We start from the raw sequence: 22,800 nt of genomic DNA on the forward strand, positions 1-22,800 counted from the left end.
AGTGATTATCTTAGACACCCACTGTAGGCTATGGCTGTTAATGCCTGTTTCATAACTATTTCATTATATTGCGTAAACTCATCACCAAGGCAACATGCACTGAGCAGATTTCATAATACTGTCTCTCTTTACATCAGAGAACAAACACCCTGACTAACCTGGTACATGACCCTCTCAGAAACACCAGGTAGCTTAGTCTACTCAACTGAATCAACTTCAGTAACAGATGGCATGCATACTAGGGAAGGTCATTTCTGGGACATAATATTCTTATCCTCCTCCAATAAAGAAAACGAAGTTTCCCACACAAAGTAGTGCATGTGTGTTCAGTGTTTCCCCTACATGCAATTAGCGGATGGTAAAATGTTTTCAGTTTAAACTTCAAAACGACTAAAACCAGATATAAATTATGTCAAAAATATAATTGAACAATATATTTTTAAATAAGATTGTCTTTGAGAACTAACAACACAAAAATGGTTAAACTAGACATTCAGGGAGAACCTAAAATGTATTTAAAAATAAAAATAAAATAAAAATGGCATGGCATGGGACCCATTGATGTTGTTATGTTTAAGTCACTCAGATAGCATAGGAACATGACATAAGCCATGGCAAAATGGCTTATGTAGGATGTGTAGGAAATTAGATTTAAAACAGAAAGATGTTGTCTCTGCAGCCAATAGAGGGGCTGTGGTTAAAAACGTTGTGGGATAGGCTAATCAAAGTTCAAAAAGGTCAATATGAACTCTTGTCCATCGTTTATAGGCCCAGTTATTAACACATGTCTAGTTTATATGACGTTAATCAATGTAAATGGTGCACACACCAACACGTACATCTAGCTATTGCCAAACTGGTCATTGGAAGTGTTGCAGATGTGCAGGCCTAATTATAAACACAGTTTAGCTAAGTACACAGTCTAAATGCATCACAAAAGTATTTATATACATCGTCAAGGCAATTTTGAAGCTACAGCACTTAACCTAGTCTGCAGTTGGCTTACTGTGCACGCCACGCTAGTTGAACATTTTTCTGTTGTAGTAATGGGTGGTCCTCTGTTGTAGTATGTGTGTCTGTGGCTAATTGTTCGTGTTTGTTTACGTGGCTGGTTGCATTGCCTTGCTGGATTCTGAATTTAATTCAGTCGATTAGCAAACACCTCCTGAATTAAATTCAGTCAACATCCCCTGAATTAAATTCAGTCAACTTTATGAACCTGAACCAGAAACAAAAACACAATGCTCGATAACAACGACACCGTGAACACTGAATGCAACAAGGCTTAGCCAAAGCTACACCCTCGTGGTTAGTGTGTGTTGCGCTATCTAGGTCAATGCTCTACATACTATTGCATTGACACGTTTTATTGATCAGCAAAATTCAACATGTTGTTTAGTTGCTTGCAAATAGATTTGTTTAAAATTGTAAGAAGATCAAAACTATTCGTGTATTTAAGGTAGTATCACCAGGGGGTTAGTAACGTCGCCGTTCCGTGCTAGTGGAAAACGACAGCAATAAAGTGGGCCGGCCAGGGCAATATAACGCTAACTTTACTTTATATAACCGTCATAGATAGTTACGAGGATATGGTTGTTGGGATATGGCAAACTACAAGTTCTTGTACCTAGATAGCTATTGTTGGTTTTGTTGTTCTTTGACATGAAGCTGCATATGTATCCCTGAACCAGCTCAAAGTTCGCTGTGACAACAAACAACTAACGTTATCCTGTATGACAGCAATTTATACATGGCAAGTAAACAGTATTTTTAGCGACACAACACCACGCTCACCTCTCGTGATCATGGAGCTCTCGACAGTAACATTATACTGTACTGTAGCTAGCTAACGTTACATTGTCTTTCCCTTGCGCCAGCTCCCCCCACTGTCCTTTTAGAACAAAACCATTGTCAACACATTGCTTTATATCTAAATACAACTCACTATTGGGTATATACTATGTTGTAAATATATGAAGATATGAATATAACATTCAGAATTCCGGATACTTACCAGCCGCTCCTGTTTCTTCAGCATCTTCCGTAAAATCCACTGTCGCTTCTCTCTGACGGACCGTCACCGGTGAGATCAGCACGCTAGTCGCGTAGAAGGGGCGGGGATAAAGGGCTGTAATTTGAATAATCTAAACAGTTCCTCTCCTCGTCCCTTTTTCTCGTTCATTGACATTAGGCAACTTCTCAGACGAAAGCATCAAACAAAAAAACATGTAACGTTAGGCTTCTCACATATGCTTTCGCATCTAGTTTATGTTTTGAAAGTGAAATCTAGAACCGGAAGTGACGCTTGTTTACGTGTCTATGCATCCTGCGGAGGGATATTATATATATATTTTTTTATCTTATTGGATTTTACAGGAAATGCTACTTTCCTTCAACTGTCAGCTGAACCCACGGAATAAGCTAAATCTTGAGGCTCAATTTATATATTTTTTCAAATTGAGTCGTCTTAGCAAAATGCATGGGGATGACATATTAGAACCGATGAAGTTAGCTAGATGCTAACCAGATACGAAGCCAAACAGCACTACACCGCATCTCAACCATCTGGTAAACAATACCCTGCACTGTAATTTCATCAACGTCACGTGCATTCTGTGTTCCATTTGTGTTGTAAGTATATCAAACTGTATGTACTATTCGGTTTTTATGCATTTTTTTTCTTTGTTTAGTAGACTGACATTCATGCGCATGTTATTGCACTGTCATCATCACAGTGTACGGTCCTTACATGATGAGGCAATGCATTTGATCCCATTTTCATGGCAGAGTAAGTAGCACTTAACGAGTTTGAAAGCAGCTAACTAGATATCAATTTGTAGCCAGTACTGTAAACCACAGTTATTATTTACCTAGCTGTGCTATTTACATTCATACATACCGTTGTTGTTGTTATACATAAACATGTTTAGCAATGTTATTGCGGGTATGTGACAAATACAATTGGATTTGATAGCCCACCTTTGTGGTTGCTCTCTGTAACTGTGTAGCAAATCAATTGTTATTGTATGGGAAGGGTTTCCGGCTAGGTGTATTGTTTATTTTGAGCCGGTTAGTTTGGATACTGGAGGCTGATTGGCTAAAACAGCATTCAGCCGTGCGTATGAGAGACCATATACCATGGATATTACAAAACATTTATTTTTACTGTTCTAATTATGTTTGTAAGTATTTTATAATAGCAATAAGACACTTTGGGTGTTTGTGGAATATGACCAACATCCCACAGCTAAGGGCTGTATCCAGGCACTCTGCTTTGCGTCTTGCATAAGAACAGCCCTTTGCAATGGTATATTGGCCATATACCACACCGCCTCGGGCCTTATTGCTTAATTATGCAATAGGTGGGAAATTACTTTAGGTTGTATTGGCTGATCTGAGAGCCATTCACAAACTGTTACGATCATTGAATTTGTTTTAGTTTTTCTTATTTTTGATTGTTCATGTCTATGTCAACCCAGGACCCTGGTCAGAGTGAAGCAGAACCATGGGGAATCAGCTGGCAGGGATCGCTCCTGCCCAGATCCTATCTGTCGACAGCTACTTCTCTGACATCCATGATCACGAGTACGACAAGAGCCTGGGCAGCACGCGCTTCTTTAAGGTGGCCCGCGCCAAGCACAGGGAAGGCCTGGTGGTGGTGAAGGTGTTTGCCATCCAGGACCCATCTCTACCTCTCACCAGCTACAAGCAGGAGCTGGAGGAGCTAAAGATCAGACTGCACTCGTGCCAGAACTGCCTGCCCTTCCAGAAGGCCTCCCTCACTGAGAAAGCAGCCATCCTCTTCCGCCAGTATGTCCGGGACAACTTGTACGATCGCATCAGCACGCGACCCTTCCTCAACAATGTGGAGAAGCGCTGGCTAGCCTTCCAGATCCTCACCGCCGTAGACCAGGCGCACAAATCGGGCGTGCGCCACGGTGACATCAAGACAGAAAACGTGATGGTGACCAGCTGGAACTGGGTGCTGCTCACAGACTTTGCCAGCTTCAAGCCCACCTATCTGCCTGAGGACAACCCAGCAGACTTTAATTACTTCTTTGACACGTCTCGACGGAGGACATGTTACATCGCCCCCGAGAGGTTTGTGGATGGGAGTATGTTCACCACAGAGAGCGACCAGAATACCCCTCTGGTGGACCTCACCAGCAACAGCCAGAGGAGCAGGGGAGAGCTCAAACAGGCAATGGATATCTTCTCAGCAGGTAACTTTCATAGCTGAAAGATATTTTCTGTTTAGGGGCAATAGAGAGAGAGATAAGTGGATGCCATGGACTCGTCCAATTACGAGTAGTTGTATGATCGACATTGAGAGTGTTTAAACATCTAATGTACATTCCCCTTCCCTGGCTGTTATTTCATGTGTTTTTTAGGTTGTGTGATCGCAGAACTCTTCACAGAGGGAGTACCACTGTTTGATCTCTCCCAACTTCTGGCGTATCGCAAAGGACACTTCCAGACAGAGCATGTTCTCATGAAAATAGAAGACCATTACATCAGAGAACTAGTAATAGTCTATATGTTTTATCTTCACGTGAAGATGTTCTTGTGAAATACTAAATTCATCCTGAGCACCAATTGTTAAGTGTACCGCTGTCTCCTGGTAACCACCAAAACCCTATTTTCCCCTCCTAGGTGGCCCAGATGGTGCAGCGGGAGCCGGAGAAGCGTCTGACTGCGGAGGAGTACCTGAAGCAGCAGAGAGGTAACGCCTTCCCAGACATCTTCTATACCTTTCTGCAGCCCTACATGGCCCAGTTTGCCAAGGAGACCTTTCCAGTCGGCAGACGAGCGTGTGCTGGTCATCCGCAAGGACCTGGATAACATCCTCCATAACCTCCGCGGGGGAGGGTCAGGTGGGTCGACGGAGAAGCCTGAGAAGGGGGACCAGGAGTCGAGTGTGGTGTCGACCAAGGAGGAGCAGGGTCTGGTGGTGCTGGTGTCTGTCATCACCTCCTGCCTCCAGACGCTGCGTTCGTGCGACTCTAAGCTGGCCGCTCTGGAGCTGGTGCTGCACCTGGCGGGCCGCCTCAGGGTGGAGACGCTGCTGGACCGCATCACGCCATACCTGCTGCACTTCTGCAGTGACCTGGCGCCACGGGTTAGGGCCCAGGCCGTGCGCACCCTAGCCAAGGTGCTGGCGCTGGTGAAGGAGGTTCCCCGTAACGATGTCAACATCTACCCAGAGTACATCCTGCCAGGCATCGCCCACCTGGCGCAGGACGACGCCACCATCGTCAGGCTGGCATACGCAGGTCAGTTGGGCTGACAATGACCACGGGTCGCTCTAAATATGATTACACACTTAATTGTCCAAAGGTTGACAGTATTTATGTTGTTTGTAATGCCTATCCATTCACCTCTCTCCTTTTCTCAGAGAACATAGCCCACCTGGCTGAGACAGCTTTGCGTTTTTTAGAGCTCGTTCAGGAGAATAACCTGAATATGGAGCACGACTTGAATGGGGAGGACACAGAGGAGACCCTCCACCCCAACGAGAACTATGACTCTGGTAATTTTAAGGCCTCCTCTCTCTCAAATATCAGATTGGAGGTAGAGGTTTATCACCGAAACATGGATACTGAATGCCGCACCCGAAATTATATTCTGTTCTGACTTCCTGTTCCTCCTGACAGAGCTGCAGGCGCTTCATGAGATGGTGCAGCAGAAGGTGGTTACGTTACTGAGCGACTCTGAGAACATCGTCAAGCAGTCTCTGATGGAGAATGGCATCACGCGGCTCTGCGTCTTCTTCGGCCGGCAGAAGGCCAACGACGTGCTCCTGTCCCACATGATCACATTCCTGAACGACAAGAATGACTGGCACCTCCGGGGAGCCTTCTTCGACAGCATCGTGGGTAAGGGGCAGGACTGTGCCACAGACACGGTGCCCACACTTAATCACTCAAATATGCTAATGGACAAGCTGGATGTGAACATGCAGGAAGTCTCCGAGATATAGAGATCCTAGAATGTATTTTCTCTTCAATGACCCGTCTTTCGCTTTCCACTCTCTCCCTGCCTCCCCCTCCTCCCCACTTCCTCTTGGTCTCTGTCTTTTATTTTTATCTTTTACTCTCCCTCTTTCCATCTCTTTCCATCTCTCTCCCTCTCTTTCCATCTCTCTCCCTCTCTTTCCATCTCTCTCCATCTCTCTCCCTCTTTCCATCTCTCTCCCTCTCTTTCCATCTCTCTTTCCATCTCTCTCTCTCTTTCCATCTCTCTCTCTCTTTCCATCTCTCTCTCTCTCTTTCCATCTCTCTCTCTCTTTCCATCTCTCTCCCTCTCTTTCCATCTCTCTCTCTCTTTCCATCTCTCTCTCTCTCTCTCCCTCTCTTTCCATCTCTCTCTCCATCTCTCTCCCTCTCTTTCCATCTCTCTCCCATCTCTCTCTCTCTCTTTCCATCTCTCTCTCTTTCCATCTCTCCCTCTCTTTCCATCTCTCCCTCTCTTTCCATCTCTCTCCCTCTCTTTCCATCTCTCTCTCTCTCTTTCCATCTCTCTCTCTCTCTTTCCATCTCTATCCCTCTCTTTCCATCTCTATCCCTCTCTTTCCATCTCTTTCCATCTCTCTCTCTCTTTCCATCTCTCTCCCTCTCTTTCCATCTCTCTCTCTTTCCATCTCTCTCCCTCTCTTTCCATCTCCCTCTCTTTCCATCTCTTTCCATCTCTCTCTCTTCCCATCTCTCTCACTCTCTCCCTCTCGTTCCATCTCTTTCCATCTCTCTCTCTCCATTTCCTCCAGGTGTGGCGGCGTACGTGGGCTGGCAGAGCTCATCCATCCTGAAGCCCCTCCTGCAGCAGGGTCTGAGTGATGCGGAGGAGTTTGTCATCTACAAGGCCCTCAACTCTCTCACCTGCATGTGCCAGCTGGGCCTGCTGCAGAAACCACACATCTACGAGTTTGTCAGTGACATCGGTGAGATGGGGTAGAGAGGAGCTTAGAGACGGCAGGAGAAGGATAATGTTGTTACTATACTATGTATAAAAGGCACTTTTTGTGATGAACTTTTCCCCTTATTTTGAAAGCCCCATTCCTGTGCCACCCCAACCTGTGGATCCGCTACGGGGCGGTGGGCTTCATCACCGTGGTGGCCCAGCATCTCAACATAGCAGACGTCTACTGCAAACTGATGCCTCACCTCAACCCCTTCATCACCCAGCCCATCATACAGGTAAGACTTCCACACACGCTCACTTACCATCTTCACGTGTAACACCTTGAAAGAATCTCCCAGACTCTTATTAAATTATGTTACGTGGTGCTATTCTATGGTGTGCTGTACTTTGCTATGCTTGGTTATGGTGTGCTGTATTGTGCTATGTTATGGTGTGCTGGTCTGTGCTATGCTATGTTATGGTGTACTATGCTAGTCTATGGCGTGCTGTACTTCGCTATGTTATGAGGTGCTATGTTATGGTGTGTTGTACTGTGCTATGTTGTGTTGTACTGTGCTATGTTATGGTGTGCTGTGCTTCGCTATGTTATGCTGTGCTATGCTAGGTTATGGTCTGCTGTGCTATGTCATGGTGTGCTGTGCTATGTTATGCTGTGCTATGCTGGGTTATGGTCTGCTGTGCTATGGTGTGCTGTGTTATGGTATGGTATGCTATGTTAGTGTATACTATGCTATGTTATACTGTGCTATGTTAAACTGTGCTATGTTATTGTGTACTGTGCTATATTATTGTGTGATGTACTGTGCTATGATATGGTGTACTGTACTATGTTATGGTGTACTATGCTATGTTATGTTATGGTGTGCTATACTATGTTATGTTATGGTGTGCTATACTATGTTAGTGTATACTATGCTATGTTGTACTGTGCTATGTTATGGTGTGCTGTACTATGCTCTGTTATGGTGTGCTGTACTATGCTATGTTATGGTGTGCTATACTATGGTGTGCTATGTTCATTGTGTACTGTGCTGTGTTATGGTGTGCTGTGTTATGGTGTACTATGCTATGTTATGGTGTACTGTACTATGTTATGGTGTACTATGCTATGTTATGTTATGGTGTGCTATACTATGTTAGTGTATACTATGCTATGTTGTACTGTGCTATGTTATGGTGTGCTGTACTATGCTATGTTATGGTGTGCTATACTATGGTGTGCTATGTTATGGTGTGCTATACTATGTTATGGTGTACTATGCTATGTTGTACTGTGCTATGTTATGGTGTGCTGTACTATGCTATGTTATGGTGTGCTATACTATGGTGTGCTATGTTATGGTGTACTGTGCTGTGTTATGGTGTACTGTGCTATGCTATGGTGTACTGTGCTATGATAAGGTGTACTATACTATGCTGTGTTATGGTATACTGTACTATACTATGCTATGGTGTTCTGTGCTATGTTATGGTGTACTGTACTATGCTATGTTATGGTGTACTGTGCTATGCTGTGTTATGGTATACTGTACTATGCTATGCTATGGTGTTCTGTGCTATGTTATGGTATACTGTACTATGCTATGCTATGGTGTTCTGTGCTATGTTATGGTGTACTGTGCTATGCTGTGTTATGGTATACTGTACTATGCTATGCTATGGTGTTCTGTGCTATGTTATGGTATACTGTACTGCTATGCTATGCTATGTTATGGTGTACTGTGCTATGCTGTGTTATGGTGTACTGTACTATGCTATGCTATGGTGTTCTGTGCTATGTTATGGTGTACTGTACTATGCTGTGTTATGGTATACTGTACTATGCTATGCTATGGTGTTCTGTGCTATGTTATGTTATGGTGTACTGTACTATGCTGTGTTATGGTGTACTGTACTATGCTATGTTATGGTGTACTGTGCTATGCTGTGTTATGGTGTGATACTGTGTGATACTGTGCTATGTTATGTTATGGTGTGATACTGTGCTATGTTAAATGAGGCTGTGTTTCCTCTCAGATTGATAAAGAGATAGTACTTCTGAGTGTGCTGAAGGAGCCAGTGAGCCGCTCCATCTTCGACTACTCCCTGCGCTCCAAAGACATCGCCAGCCTCTTCCGCCACCTGCTGCTGCGGCAGAAGAAGCGCAGCGGCTCACTCCCAGAATGCCCCATTCCGGAGGACCCCGCCATTGCCCAGCTGCTTAAGAAACTGCTCTCCCAGGTCAGAGGGCGGGGGTGATGTCTCAACATTACATGGATGTGAAATGTAATGTTTCCATATAATGCACAACGTTTGACCATTATTGTTATGATGATGATGATGATGATCACAACGATGGTGATAATTGTTAATTCTAGGGGATGACGGAGGCTGAAGAGGACAAGCTGCTTGCACTGAAGGACTTCATGCTCAAGTCCAACAAGGCCAAGGCCAACATGGGAGACCAGAGCCACCTGGGGGAGGCAGTCCAGAGCGGGGTCATTGACCTGGCCACGCTGGGCATCATGGGACGCCAGGTGGACCTGGTCAAACCTAAACAGGAGGCAGAGGACAAGAGAGGTAGGGACTCCACTGACACCTGGTGGTCAAAGTACACCCCTGTAATAGCAGAGGGGTACACAAACCCAAAGGCTGCATTTACACAGACACCCCAATTCCCAATTATTGAAGAAGAAAAAAACACTAGTGTGTAAACACTGAAAAGATTGGATAGGTTGATTTATAGTTGTTATATTTTCCCCATGTTTGATATCAATGACCTGTAATTTCTGTTTGCAGACTTCATCGCCACAGCATCTGGTATATTGCTGGTGTGGTTTAGCCTGTAATGATGTGCATAACAAATAATCCCATACAGACATCATTTCCCCAGATTACCCACATCGCCTCATTACATTTAATTCACTAGATGGGTTAAACTGCATCAGGACAAGCAGAGTTTTCACATTTTCTCATGACCTCTGTGGCTGTCTACACACGACAGAGCAGGACATGTTAGTGTTCAGTTCAAGCCTTTATTTGGCTATTCCTGCGGCAGCACACAAACATCTTCTTTTCCCTGTAGTCAAATAAAATGTCAGCCTGGTCTTACCATAACATACCAGGCAGACTCCCCCTAGGGCAAATCACATTTGTTAAAAAAGCGTGTGTGCTCTCTGGCAGTAGTGTAAACAATGGATCTAAGGCCCTTAGTCTGTTTAAGTAATACTATACCAGTTAAATCCCATATGGGTCTAGACTCCATGGTATTCAATAGAAAGTATTTATTCAAGGACATACTGAAAGATTGTGTTGTGTATCTACGCCATAGGATAACAGGTACAGTATATTAACATCTAACCTGTTTGGCGTTTTGGAGTGTTTTTTTCATAGGCACTGTTAGTAGCTTGTCTGACACAATTTACCATGGGCTAAAAGTAACTGTGTGTTGCAGCTGGTATGTTTCAATCGCATGGAACTGTCCTTTTGGAGTGTTGGACTGCTGCTGGTGACTCATTTAACTACTCACTATAACATGTCCTGTGATTAGCATATCTCCCAGCTCCCAACGGCTTCACGTAGTCTGGTGGTCTTAAAACCTGTTGTATCTGCATTGGCCTTCAACACCTTTTAATGCCTGCCGTCTCCCGTTAGTATTTTCATTAGATGTTTGAAACCGTAGTGCTTCTCCATGGCTTATTGGAAGAGCTGAAAATAGGGAGTCCCCTTCAACTTACAGTTTTTCTCAGTCGCTTTGGTGCATTTTTCACATCATCCGTAACATGTGCAAAATAATAAGTGCATTTCTCAGAACTATTTGTACAAACTGCAATATACAATCTATATGTTTCTAAAGCTAGTCAGTCACTAAAAATCTTTAGTACATCTCTCAAAAGTAAATATTCATGCCAATGATCATGTCAGTGTCATCAGAATGATAAGTCATTGAGTCATTGTTCACGAACAAGGTCGTCAAAATGTTTAGGCATGTTGTCAATGTAACTGTGTACTTTGACAGTATTACCTGATGTAAACTTAGGCTACAGTTTGGATGACAGTTACTGTATTGAAAATGCACAAGGCTGCACTTCTATGGCATATATCAATTTCAACAGTACTATTTACATATTACTGTATGTGGGTTATTGATTGAAAGAGACTGGACAACCCAAGGGGCACAAAGGAAAAAAAAACTAAATTAGAAAGAAACACAGGAAACCACCCCTAAGGCACAACTTTGCCCGCAGCACTGCTGTGCTGTCTCTACACATCCAGACGTTCCTGTCTGTCGGCCCACATATTCTCATCCACATCACACCGGATATTTTCCCTTCCAATGCAACGTGGAAAGAATCTTTTGGAATGCCTTAACCCATCCTCTGCAGGCTTCTACTGTGATGTCCTCACATGCTGCATCCATTGCAGCCAGCAGGGTCATCTGTGTGTGTGGCTGACGATCGTACACCTTCCACCTCCATGTTGAAAATAACTACTCAATTGGATTAAGGAATGGTGAAGAAGGTGGGAGGAATTCTATGAGCATCCTCGGGTGGGTCACAAACCATTGCCTTATGATGTTTGATCGATGGAAACTCACATTATCACAAATGACCACATACTTTGGCAAATCCTCTCTAAGCAGACCCCTCTCATCATCAGGGATGAGAGCCCTGTAGAGAGTCTCTAAAAAGTTGAGTAGATGCTGGGTGTTGTATGGCCCTATAAGGTGGATATGGGTTAGGACACCATGCTCCGAAATAGCAGCACACATGGTGATATTTCCTCCCAGTTGGCCTGGCAAATCCACAGTAGCTCTGTGACCGATGATATTCCGACCCAGCCTTCTGCATTTGGTCAGGTTGAAGCCAGCCTCATCCACGTATACAAAGTTGTGAGAGGGTTCACTTGATTCCAACTCCATTATACGCTATATCCCAGAACACACAGTTGAATTTGTTTTGGTAAGGAAGAGTGACATAAAATGTACATATATTGCATGTTCCTTCCACAGCAATGGAAATGTGTGCAGTTTATGTTTACTGTACTATGTATCACTATAAAATGTTGCTGTAAAGTAGTTGCATAGATATATGTTTTACCTGTACATACTGGTACCGTAGCTCCTTAACTCTGTCCTCATTCCTTTGGAATGGTACACGGTACAGCTGTTTCATACTCATCTGGTTTCTATGCAGCACCCTGTCGATGGTTGAGATGCTAACCGTATGGATGTTTTCAAAGACATCGTTGTCTTCTATAATGGTCCTTAGTCATTTCCCTGAGTCTCATGGCATTTTTACTCGGACCATGGTGCAAATAGCCTCCTCCTGTTGAGGTGTGAAAAGGCGTCCTCTGCCACCGGTTTGAGGTAATCTTGCAGTCCTATGTGGGGAAATGCAGTGATGCATCGCACACTTTCACATAGACAAAAACTATGCGAACACACATTTTACTGTAAAACATACAGGTGGGTGCATGTAAGGTGCAGTATGTATCTGTATAGAGTATATTTCTGTATGCTGTGAAATACAAGTGGACTACCGTAATATGAAGCATTGTAGGAAGTATACAGTATACTGCGTATATACAGTAACAGTGCAGTGTACATTGGTGGACATACCTGTTCTCTCTTTGAAACGTTTGAACTATTGAGGACACGGTTGATCTCCCAATATTCGTCTGCACCCTTCGACCCGTCTCAGCCATTGTAAGGCCATGATTGACAACATGGTCTACAATAGTGGCCCTTATGTCATTAGATATGCGCCTATGTCCTCTTCTGCCTCTTCCTCTGTTTTGCCTTCCACCACGCATCCTTGCTCCTCTTCTTCCTCCTCTTGGCTGTTGACCCTGTTCGTTTCCTGGTCCATCCATTATTGGAAAATTGCAACTCTGTGTTGTGGTCTGTCTATATATGCTTGCCAATTGATTCTTCATGAGATGCAACTTTGAGCAATTTAGACAACTGGTTGATTGTTGGTTGAACTAACACTTTACATTCCTTCATGAGTGAGGGTCAATTTCACCTGCACGATTCATCAATTCATGTTTTTGTACAAAAGGTCTAATAGAAATGTGTAAAACTATGCTTGACAGTTTATGACAAATAGTTCAACAATTTTGCATGTAATGGCTTATGCAAGGAACTAATGCCTAGATGTTTTGAGGGGTAAGACTATTCAACAGAGAACCATCTACTATATTTTGATCAACATGACATGAGCAATTGATAATGTGGAAAAAAGCTGACACTTGTACATTATCAATTGCAATTTGTTCAAAAGGAATAAGAAATTGCTTTAATGATGTGCACAAGTGACTAGATGATTTGGAATTTGTACAAGTAGTATCAAGAATTGCACTTTTGATCTAAGAAATGCACCAAAGCGACTGAGAAAAACTGTAATGGCTATTTAATCCAACAGTCCCCAAGCTTTTGACCTCCAGTGCTGAATGCTTCTTAACTAGTGTTTCTTAGCTTTTTCTGTATTTCTCTTTCTGTCTTCAGCCCGGAAACACACCAAACAGGACTCCAACATGAATGAAGAGTGGAAGAGCATGTTTGGCTCTCAGGAGTCAGCGGCTACGGCACCACAGCTCCCTGCGGTACATAAGGGGTTAACCTATGATGTCTGCTAAGAATAAGCGGGGACGAGGGTTGAATGATCTATTGATTGATATACTAATTGATTTATTTTATAGCCTGGTCCACTCTGGTAGTCTACCTTCTATCTCTGTGTACTCCACCAGGTGCCTGAAGGGGCGGGGACTCAGACCAGGAAGACCACAGCCTCCCTTGGTGTCCCTGTGGGGCAGTCTGCAGGCGCAGTCTCAACCTATCAGCGTCGTCTCAACACGTGCAAGGCGGAGCTTCAACATCTGGTGCAGCAGAAAAGGGAGCAGTGCAGCGCAGAGCGCATGGCCAAGCAGATGATGGAGAGCGCTGAATGGGAGAGTCGTCCGCCTCCGCCAGGTAAAGTAGTGCCATGTCCCTGTAAAAATAAAATAAAGTCAAACTATTGACTCCACAATGTATTCTTTTTTGGTCATTATATTGTTGAATATACCACTAGAGGTGTGTTTCTTGCCAATTTGGACTAAGCACAGCAGAAATGTCAACAAGCAGTAGGGTTAGTCAGGGCCCCTCCACATCCACATTGTGTTGTTGTTTTGCTCTGCAGGGTGGCACCCTAAGGGTCTTCTAGTGGCCCACCTCCATGAGCACAAGTCTGCTGTCAACCGTATCCGTGTGTCAGACGAGCACTCCATCTTCGCCACGGCCTCCAACGACGGCACCGTCAAGGTCTGGGACAGCCAGAAGATGGAGGGCAAAACCACTACCACCAGGTACGCCAACCAAATAGTAACCAATAACCAACCAGTTAACCAAGTAATAACCAACAATCAACCAGTTAACCAAGTAGTAAACAACAACCAACCAGTTAACCAAGTAATAACCAGCAACCAACCAGTTAACCAAGTAGTAACCAATAACCAACCAGTTAACCAAGTAATCAACCAATAACCAACCAGTTAACCTAGTAGCAACCAATAACCAACCAGTTAACCAAGTAGTAAACAACAACCAACCAGTTAACCTAGTAGCAACCAACCAGTTAACCAAGTAATAACCAATAACTAACCAGTTAACCTAGTAGCAACCAACCAGTTAACCTAGTAGCAACCAATAACCAACCAGTTAACCAAGTAACCAACCAATGCAATCATTAACGTGCGACAGAATAACCAATAACCAACCAGTTAACCTGCAGGATGCTCCTCTGCCACATTTAAAAACAACAACAAAGTGCCAACCAGTTAACCTAGTAGCAACCAACCAGTTAACCAAGTAATAACCAATAACTAACCAGCTCCAGTTTAGCTAAAGCTGGAATCTGTAGCGGTGAAACTGACACGTCCGCTCGCAGTATCACAACAACAAAGACGTTACTTCAACCATATTTTGCACATCATTGAACGTGCGACAGAACAGCAGATTATGTACTGGGATTTTTGTTCACCACGATGCAGGATGCTCCTCTGCCACATTTAAAAACAATAACAAACGTGCCTGCGGCCACCAGGGGTGCTGCTTCACCTTATGCAGATCACAGCTTTAAGGAGTGGCTCTGGGTTAGACCATCATTGGGGTGGGTTAGACTTAGACCATCATTGGGGTGGTTTAGACTTAGACCATCATTGGGGTGGGTTAGACCATCATTGGGGTGGGTTAGACCATCATTGGGGTGGGTTAGACTTAGACCATCATTGGGGTGGGTTAGACTTAGACCATCATAGACTTAGACCATCATTGGGGTGGGGTGGGTTAGACCATCATTGGGGTGGGTTAGACTTAGACCATCATTGGGGTGGGTTAGACCATCATTGGGGTGGGTTAGACCATCATTGGGGTGGGTTAGACCATCATTGGGGTGGGTTAGACTTAGACCATCATTGGGGTGGGTTAGACCATCATTGGGGTGGGTTAGACCATCATTGGGGTGGGTTAGACCATCATTGGGGTGGGTTAGGGTGGGTTAGACCATCATTGGGGTGGGTTAGGCTTAGACCATCATTGGGGTGGCTTAGACCATCATTGGGGTGGGTTAGACCATCATTGGGGTGGGTTAGACCATCATTGGGGTGGGTTAGACCATCATTGGGGTGGAAGCATATGGTGGAAGGGGTTGTATTTTAGAAGTGTTCTTCCAAAGGATCTTGAGACTTTCTCTGCATGTGTAGAGTGATGGCAGTTCCAGATTGGTGTGTGTGTAGAGTGATGGCAGTTCCAGATTGGTGTGTGTGTAGATGGTAGGTCCAGATTGGTTTGTGTGTGTGTTTATTTATTTTTTATTTTACCAGGCAAATCAGTTAAGAACAAAATCTTATTTTCAATGACTGCCTAGGAACAGTGGGTTAACTGCCTTGTTCAGGGGCAGAACGACAGATTTGTACCTTGTCAGCTCGGGGATTTGATCTTGCAATCTTTCGGTTACTAGTGCAACGCTCAAAACACTAGGCTACGCTGAAACCAAACTATACTTTTGCAAAGTTGCATGACGCAAGTAATTTTTCAAACAATTGTTTACAGTCAGATTATTTCACTTAAAATTCACTGTATCACAATTCTAGTGGGTCAGAAGATTTAATGATTTAATGTTTCAACTAATTAATCTGGTTGTTATGTTCTTAACTTTTTTTATTCTAAACCAATTAGATATTTTGTTGACAGTTATGTTTAAGTTCCCACTAGTGGACAAGCTGCAAAAAACCTTTGGTGTTAAGGTTAGCCTCCACATAAACACATTTCTTTAGATATTTTTAGTTCCTCTCAGATAATTTTACATAAAATATGATCACTTAAGAGATTAATGTGCTGATATGTGCACATGATAGTATATTTCATGAGCATTCATTACTATTTCCTGCCAATTTCAAATCAAATCAAATTTTATTTGTCACATACACATGGTTAGCAGATGTTAATGTGAGTGTAGCGAAATGCTTGTGCTTCTAGTTCCAACAATGCAGTAATAACCAACGAGTAATCTAACCTAACAATTTCACAACAACTATCTTATATACACAAGTGTAAAGGGATGAGGAATATGTACATAAAAATATATTAATGAGTGATGGTACAGAATGGCATTTCACATGACTGGGAAGGGGTGGAGCCATGAGTGGGCCTGGGAGGGCATAGGTCCACCTACTTGGGAGCCAGGCCCATCCATTGGGGAGACAGGTCCTGCCAATCGGAATGAGTTTTTCCCCACAAAAGGGATTTATTACAGACAGAAATACTCATCACTCAAGACATTTCAGCTTTTCATTCAGAATTCATTCAGGCTGTATCACAACAAAATGTGAAAAAAGTCAAAGGGCGTGAGTACTTTCTGAAGGCACTGTATATGGAAGTGTATTAAAACCTGTTGCGACTCTAAGGGCAGTATTTTCATTTTTGGAAAAAAAACGTTCCCGTTTTAAACGGGATATTTTGTCAGGACAAGATGCTAGAATATGCATATAATTGACGGCTTTGGATAGAAAACTGTAAAGATATTGTCTGTGAGTATAACAGAACTGATGTTGCAGGCGAAAGCCTGAGAAAAATCCAATCCGGAAGTGCCCCATATTTTGAAAGCGCTGCGTTCCAATGAGTTCCTATTGAGCTGTGAATGTGCCATCAACCAGCTTACGCTTTCTACGTATTCCCCAAGGTGTCTACAGCATTGTGACGTAGTTTTACGCATTTATGTTGAAGAATAGCCGTAGGTGGCTACATTGCGTAACTGGTCACCTGATGACCCCAGGGTGACTCTTGCGTAAAATACAGAGGTAGCCATTACTCCAATCGGTCCTACTGAAAAACTAATTGTCCCGACGGATATATTATCGAATAGATATTAGAAAAACACATTGAGGATTGATTATAAACAATGTTTGCCATGTTTCTGTCGATATTATGGAGCTAATTTGGAATATTTTTTTGCCGTTTTCGTGACTGCGATCTTTTGGGAAAAACTTTGGCTATCTACCTGGGAGTCTCATGAGTGAAAACATCCGAAGCTCATCAAAGGTAAACGATTGAATTTGATTGCTTTTCTGATTTCCGTGACCAAGTTACCTGCTGCTAGCTGGACAAAATGCTATGCTAGGCTATCGATAAACTTACACAAATGCTTGTCTAGCTTTGGCTGTAAAGCATATTTTGAAAATCTGAGATGACAGGGTGATTAACAAAAGGCTAAGCTGTGTCTCAATATATTTCATTTGTGATTTTCATGAATAGCAATATTTTCTAGGGATATTTATGTCCGTTGCGTTATGCTAATTAGTTTCAGGCGATGATTACGCTCCCGCATGCGGGATGGGGAGTCAGTAGAGGCTCATCGGAGGAGCTCACCTTTTCACTGATGTGCTCTACCTGTGTTGACCATCTTAGATTTCCTTGGAATGCACTTGGATAAGGGCGTCACTCTGGATAAGGGCGTCACTCTGGATAAGGGCGTCACTCTGGATAAGGGCGTCACTCTGGATAAGGGCGTCACTCTGGATAAGGGCGTCACTCTGGATAAGGGCGCCACTCTGGATAAGGGCGCCACTCTGGATAAGGGCGCCACTCTGGATAAGGGCGCCACTCTGGATAAGGGCGCCACTCTGGATAAGGGCGCCACTCTGGATAAGGGCGTCACTCTGGATAAGGGCGCCACTCTGGATAAGAGCGTCTGCTATAAATGACCAACACGTTGATGGAAAAACTAATGAACAACAGGCCTCAATCCAACCTGTGTGAATGTTTTGATGCTGTCTTACAGGTCAGTGCTGACGTACTCCCGCATTGGGGGCCACGTGAAGACGTTGACCTTCTGTCAGGGGTCACACTACCTGGCTGCTGCCTCAGACAACGGTTCCATCCAGCTCCTGGCCATCGAGGCCAACAAGCCCCCCAAATCACCCAAAGTGAACCCCTTTCAGACCAGGTATGTACTATCCATCATGGGTTGATCAAGCATAAAGTTGGTTTTATTTACTGTAGTTGATATAATTATTATTTATTGGATTTATATAACGCTTTTCTACCGAGGTACACAAAGCACTTTGAAGCTGGAGACTTATATTTCCATCACTAACTTTAAACATCAGCTATCTGAGCAGCTAACCGATCGCTGCAGCTGTACATAGTCCATCTGTAAATAGCCCATCCAATCTACCTACCTCATCCCCATATTGTTTTTATTTACTTTTCTGCTCTTTTGCACACCAGTATCTCTACTTGCACATCATCATCTGCTCATGTATCACTCCAGTGTTAATCTGCTAAATTGTAATTATTCGCTACTATGGCCTATTTATTGCCTACCTCCTCACGCCATTTACACACACTGTATATAGACTTTTTTATTTTATTGTGTTATTGACTGTACCCTAGTTAATTTAATGTGTAACTCTGTTTTGTTGTTTGTGTCGCACTGCTTTGCTTTATCTTGGCCAGATCGCAGTTGTAAATGAGAACTTGTTCTCAACTAGCCTACCTGGTTAAATAAAGGTGAAATAAAATAATTAAAAATAAATCAACTTTACATAGTAGGGGGAAACTCACCTCATCCACCACCAATGGACTTGTAGTTATCATTATCATGCAGTAAATACTGCAGTATCATGTAGTTATCATTATCATGCAGTAAATACTGTAGTATCATGTAGTTATCATTATCATGCAGTATCATGTAGTTATCATTATCATGCAGTAGATACTGCAGTATCATTTAGTTATCATTATCGTGCAGTATCATGTAGTTATCATTATCATGCAGTAAATACTGCAGTATCATGTAGTTATCATTATCATGCAGTAAATACTGCAGTATCATGTAGTTATCATTATCATGCAGTAAATACTGTAGTATCGTGTAGTTATCATTATCATGCAGTATCATGTAGTTATCATTATCATGCAGTAAATACTGCAGTATCATTTAGTTATCATTATCATGCAGTATCATGTAGTTATCATTATCATGCAGTAAATACTGCAGTATCATTTAGTTATCATTATCATGCAGTATCATGTAGTTATCATTATCATGCAGTAAATACTGCAGTATCATGTAGGTATCATTATCATGCAGTAAATACTGCAGTATCATGTAGTTATCATTATCATGCAGTAAATACTGCAGTATCATTTTGATGCCACAATGTAATAATGAGTTACTCCACATTTTACTGTTATATCGACTGTCCTCTCAGGTTCCTGGACCAGAAGGATGACGGCTGCGTGGTGGACGTCCACCATTTTAATTCTGGAGCCCAGTCTGTGCTGGCCTACGCCACGGTGAACGGCTCCCTGGTGGGCTGGGACCTGCGCTCCAACTCCAACGCCTGGACCCTCCGCCACGACCTCCGCCTGGGCCTCATCACCTCCTTCACCGTGGACATGCACCAGTGCTGGCTCTGCCTGGGTGCGTGGGTGTTGTTGTGAGCACGTGGGTGGATGTGGGTCATGTGTGGTGCATGTTGTGTGTATCAAAATGTTTAATGAATTTCGTCTGAAAACTGCATTGAAAACTTAAACAGGGGCTTATCTGACATGCACTTATCAGGAGTCCACTGAATCCTATTCTTATTCGTCCACACACAGGTACAAGCAACGGCACTATGGCATGCTGGGACATGCGGTTCCAGCTCCCCATCTCAAACCACTCCCACCCTACCCGAGCACGAATCAGACGGCTGCTCATGCACCCGCTCTACCAATCCTCCGTCATTGCTGGTGAGACTCGATGTCATCATATTTTTTATCTTTATTAACAAAACCTTTCTTTGAGGGGCAAATCAAACTATTATTTGTGTGTTTTGTTGCTGTTTTGTAGCGGTCCAGGGCAACAATGAGGTATCCATGTGGGACATGGAGACTGGGGACAGGAAGTTCACGCTGTGGGCCAGCTCTGCTCCCCCTCTCTCAGAGATGCAGCCGTCCCCCCACAGTGTCCATGGGCTCTACTGCAGCCCTGCAGACGGGAACCCCCTCCTCCTCACAGCCGGCTCCGACATGAGAATCAGGTATGTTTGCAATAGTCTCGACTGGACTAACCATCCTTCTGATATATTTAACCCAGTTCTGACCATGTATGTTTACCGGATGACATTTAAGTTTGTGTTTGACAATTTGGCTTAGCCAAGAAGTGTGTTGGATGGCGTTAGCTTGTTTGTTTTGTCAGTCAAGTCTTATTTCTATACTGTGTTCTGTGTTATTACCAGGTTCTGGGACTTGGCTTACCCAGAGAGGTCCTACATCGTGGCAGGTGGAGCCAATGAACCGCTGCACTGTCCCTCAGTCCTCTACAGCCGCAAGATCATCGAGGGCACCGAGGTTGTACAGGTATGCCCTGATAGGACGGTGCAGTGTATTCAGTGTATTCCTCTAAGCACCTGGTCCTACAATGAGGTGTTCAATACATCATTTCTGTCCCCGGGAGAGCAATTTATGTGCAGTGTTATAAACATGTATGAATAAGAAACCACAAGACAGGTAGAGATTGACCTACATTCCCTGTCCTGTCAGGAGATCCACAGCAAACAGAAGAGTGGAGCCACAGAGGACGCACCCCGCAGGGGCCCAGAGTCCCTCCCCGTGGGCCACCATGACATCATCACTGACATCGCCACTTTCCAGACCACACAGGGCTTCATCGTCACTTCGTCCAGAGACGGCATCGTCAAAGTCTGGAAATAAACTGCTCCTTTCAGGCCCTCGCACTCTCGCTGACACACACTCACACACCCAACCACCCACACACACTAGTCCTCAACATCTTCACCCCAGAGTTTTGATCTATGTTGTAGACTTTTGTACATAGTATATTTTAAAGCTAATTAATATAAGAGAAGCTTCTGGAAATCCTGTCGCAAAATACGAGTAGATGTTAACCCTTTGTTTGTAATGACATTCACTGAAGTCCCAATTATGCAATGCCTGATATCTGTTTATGTTAAACTGCTCAAGTGTCAATAAAGTTTGGTATGATGAATGAACCCTTTATGAACTGCTATTATGAACTCTATAGTTTTTAGTGTTTATTGAGCACTATAGTCTTCTCTCATAGTCTCAAAGTTGAAACGTTAACAAACCAGGCCATGACCAGGACTTAAACCAACTCTTTGCATTAACAGTGTCCACATTCTCAAACCATAGTTGTTATCAATGACTGTCGCAAGTTTAATTTGTATATCAAAACAACAACAACATATCCATTCAGGGCAGGATTAATGCAGGGGCTTACTGGGGCTGAAGCCCCTGGACCCAGGCCCGTAGGGGACCCAATAGGCAGCAAAAATAAGGAAATATATACAGTATTATACAGTCGGGCAAAAAAGTGTTTAGTCAGCAACCAATTGTGCAAGTTCTCCCACTTAAAAAGATGAGAGAGGCCTGTAATTTATCATAGGTACACTTCAACTATGACAGACAAAATCAGGGAAAAAAATCCAGAAAATCACATTGTAGGATTTTTAATGAATTTATTTGCAAATTATGGTGGAAAATAAGTATTTGGTCACCTACAAACAAGCAAGATTCGGCTCTCACAGACCTGTAACTTCTTTAAGAGGCTCCTCTGTCCTCCACTCGTTACCTGTATTAATGGCACCTGTTTGAACTTGTTATCAGTATAAAAGACACCTGTCCACAACCTCAAACAGTCACACTCCAAACTCCACTATGGCCAAGACCAAAGAGCTGTCAAAGGACACCAGAAACAAAATTGTAGACCTGCACCAGGCTGGGAAGATTGAATCTGCAGTAGGTAAGCAGCTTGGTTTGAAGAAATCAACTGTGGGAGCAATTATTAGGAAATGGAAGACATATAAGACCACTGATAATCTCCCTCAATCTGGGGCTCCATGCAAGATCTCACCCCGTGGGGTCAAAATGACCTCAAGAACGGTGAACAAAAATCCCAGAACCACACAGGGGGACCTAGTGAATGACCTGCAGAGAGGTGGGACCAAAGTAACAAAGCCTACCATCAGTAACACACTACGCCGCCAGGGACTCAAATCCTGCAGTGCCAGACGTGTCCCCCTGCTTAAGCCAGTACATGTCCAGGCCCGTCTGAAGTTTGCTAGAGAGCATTTGGATGATCCAGAAGAAGATTGGGAGAATGTCATATGGTCAGATCAAATCAAAATAGAACATTTTGGTAAAAACTCAACTTGTCGTGTTTGGAGGACAAAGAATGCTGTGTTGCATCCAAAGAACACCATACCTACTGTGAAGCATGGGGGTGGAAACATCATGCTTTGGGGCTGTTTTTCTGCAAAGGGACCAGGACGCCTGATCCGTGTGAAGGAAAGAATGAATGGGGCCATGTATCGTGAGATTTTGAGTGAAAACCTTCT

General features: G+C 43.5%; 3 protein-coding genes across 3 annotated transcripts in view; 2 read left to right on the forward strand and 1 right to left on the reverse strand.

Moving 5' to 3' along the window:
* atp2c1 (ATPase secretory pathway Ca2+ transporting 1) overlaps positions 1 to 2,121 on the reverse strand; it is a 49,468-nt gene extending 47,347 nt beyond the window's left edge. The window contains exon 1 of the mRNA XM_065027675.1: positions 2,015 to 2,121. Coding sequence (XP_064883747.1) covers positions 2,015 to 2,038 — 24 coding nt within the window. The 5' untranslated portion in view covers positions 2,039 to 2,121. The remainder of the gene's footprint in view (positions 1 to 2,014) is intronic.
* Positions 2,122 to 2,186: 65 nt separating this feature from the next.
* pik3r4 (phosphoinositide-3-kinase, regulatory subunit 4) lies at positions 2,187 to 21,435 on the forward strand. Its single transcript, XM_065027672.1, is given in 21 exon segments — positions 2,187 to 2,631; positions 3,480 to 4,223; positions 4,392 to 4,525; positions 4,654 to 4,791; positions 4,793 to 5,273; positions 5,396 to 5,530; positions 5,655 to 5,876; positions 6,764 to 6,937; positions 7,048 to 7,193; positions 8,935 to 9,138; positions 9,276 to 9,477; positions 9,697 to 9,717; positions 13,406 to 13,503; positions 13,648 to 13,870; positions 14,079 to 14,244; positions 18,216 to 18,380; positions 19,651 to 19,862; positions 20,042 to 20,173; positions 20,274 to 20,463; positions 20,662 to 20,782; positions 20,966 to 21,435. Coding segments are annotated over 20 exon segments (4,053 nt in total). The 5' UTR covers positions 2,187 to 2,631; positions 3,480 to 3,505; the 3' UTR covers positions 21,137 to 21,435.
* On the forward strand, positions 15,481 to 18,186 carry LOC135575165 (uncharacterized). The gene is made up of 2 exons (XM_065027677.1): positions 15,481 to 17,476; positions 17,843 to 18,186. Exon 2 carries the CDS (start codon positions 17,854 to 17,856, stop codon positions 18,136 to 18,138), a length of 285 nt encoding a protein of 94 aa, XP_064883749.1. The 5' UTR covers positions 15,481 to 17,476; positions 17,843 to 17,853; the 3' UTR covers positions 18,139 to 18,186.
* Positions 21,436 to 22,800: the final 1,365 nt, after the last annotated feature.

This window comes from Oncorhynchus nerka, linkage group LG14 (genome assembly GCF_034236695.1).
Source record: "Oncorhynchus nerka isolate Pitt River linkage group LG14, Oner_Uvic_2.0, whole genome shotgun sequence".
Taxonomy (NCBI): Eukaryota; Metazoa; Chordata; class Actinopteri; order Salmoniformes; family Salmonidae; genus Oncorhynchus; species Oncorhynchus nerka.

What these genes read in the sequence shown, in the direction of transcription:
- LOC135575165 (XM_065027677.1), top strand. Translation starts at nt 17,854, where the DNA reads ATGCACTTGGATAAGGGCGTCACTCTGGATAAGGGCGTCACTCTGGAT.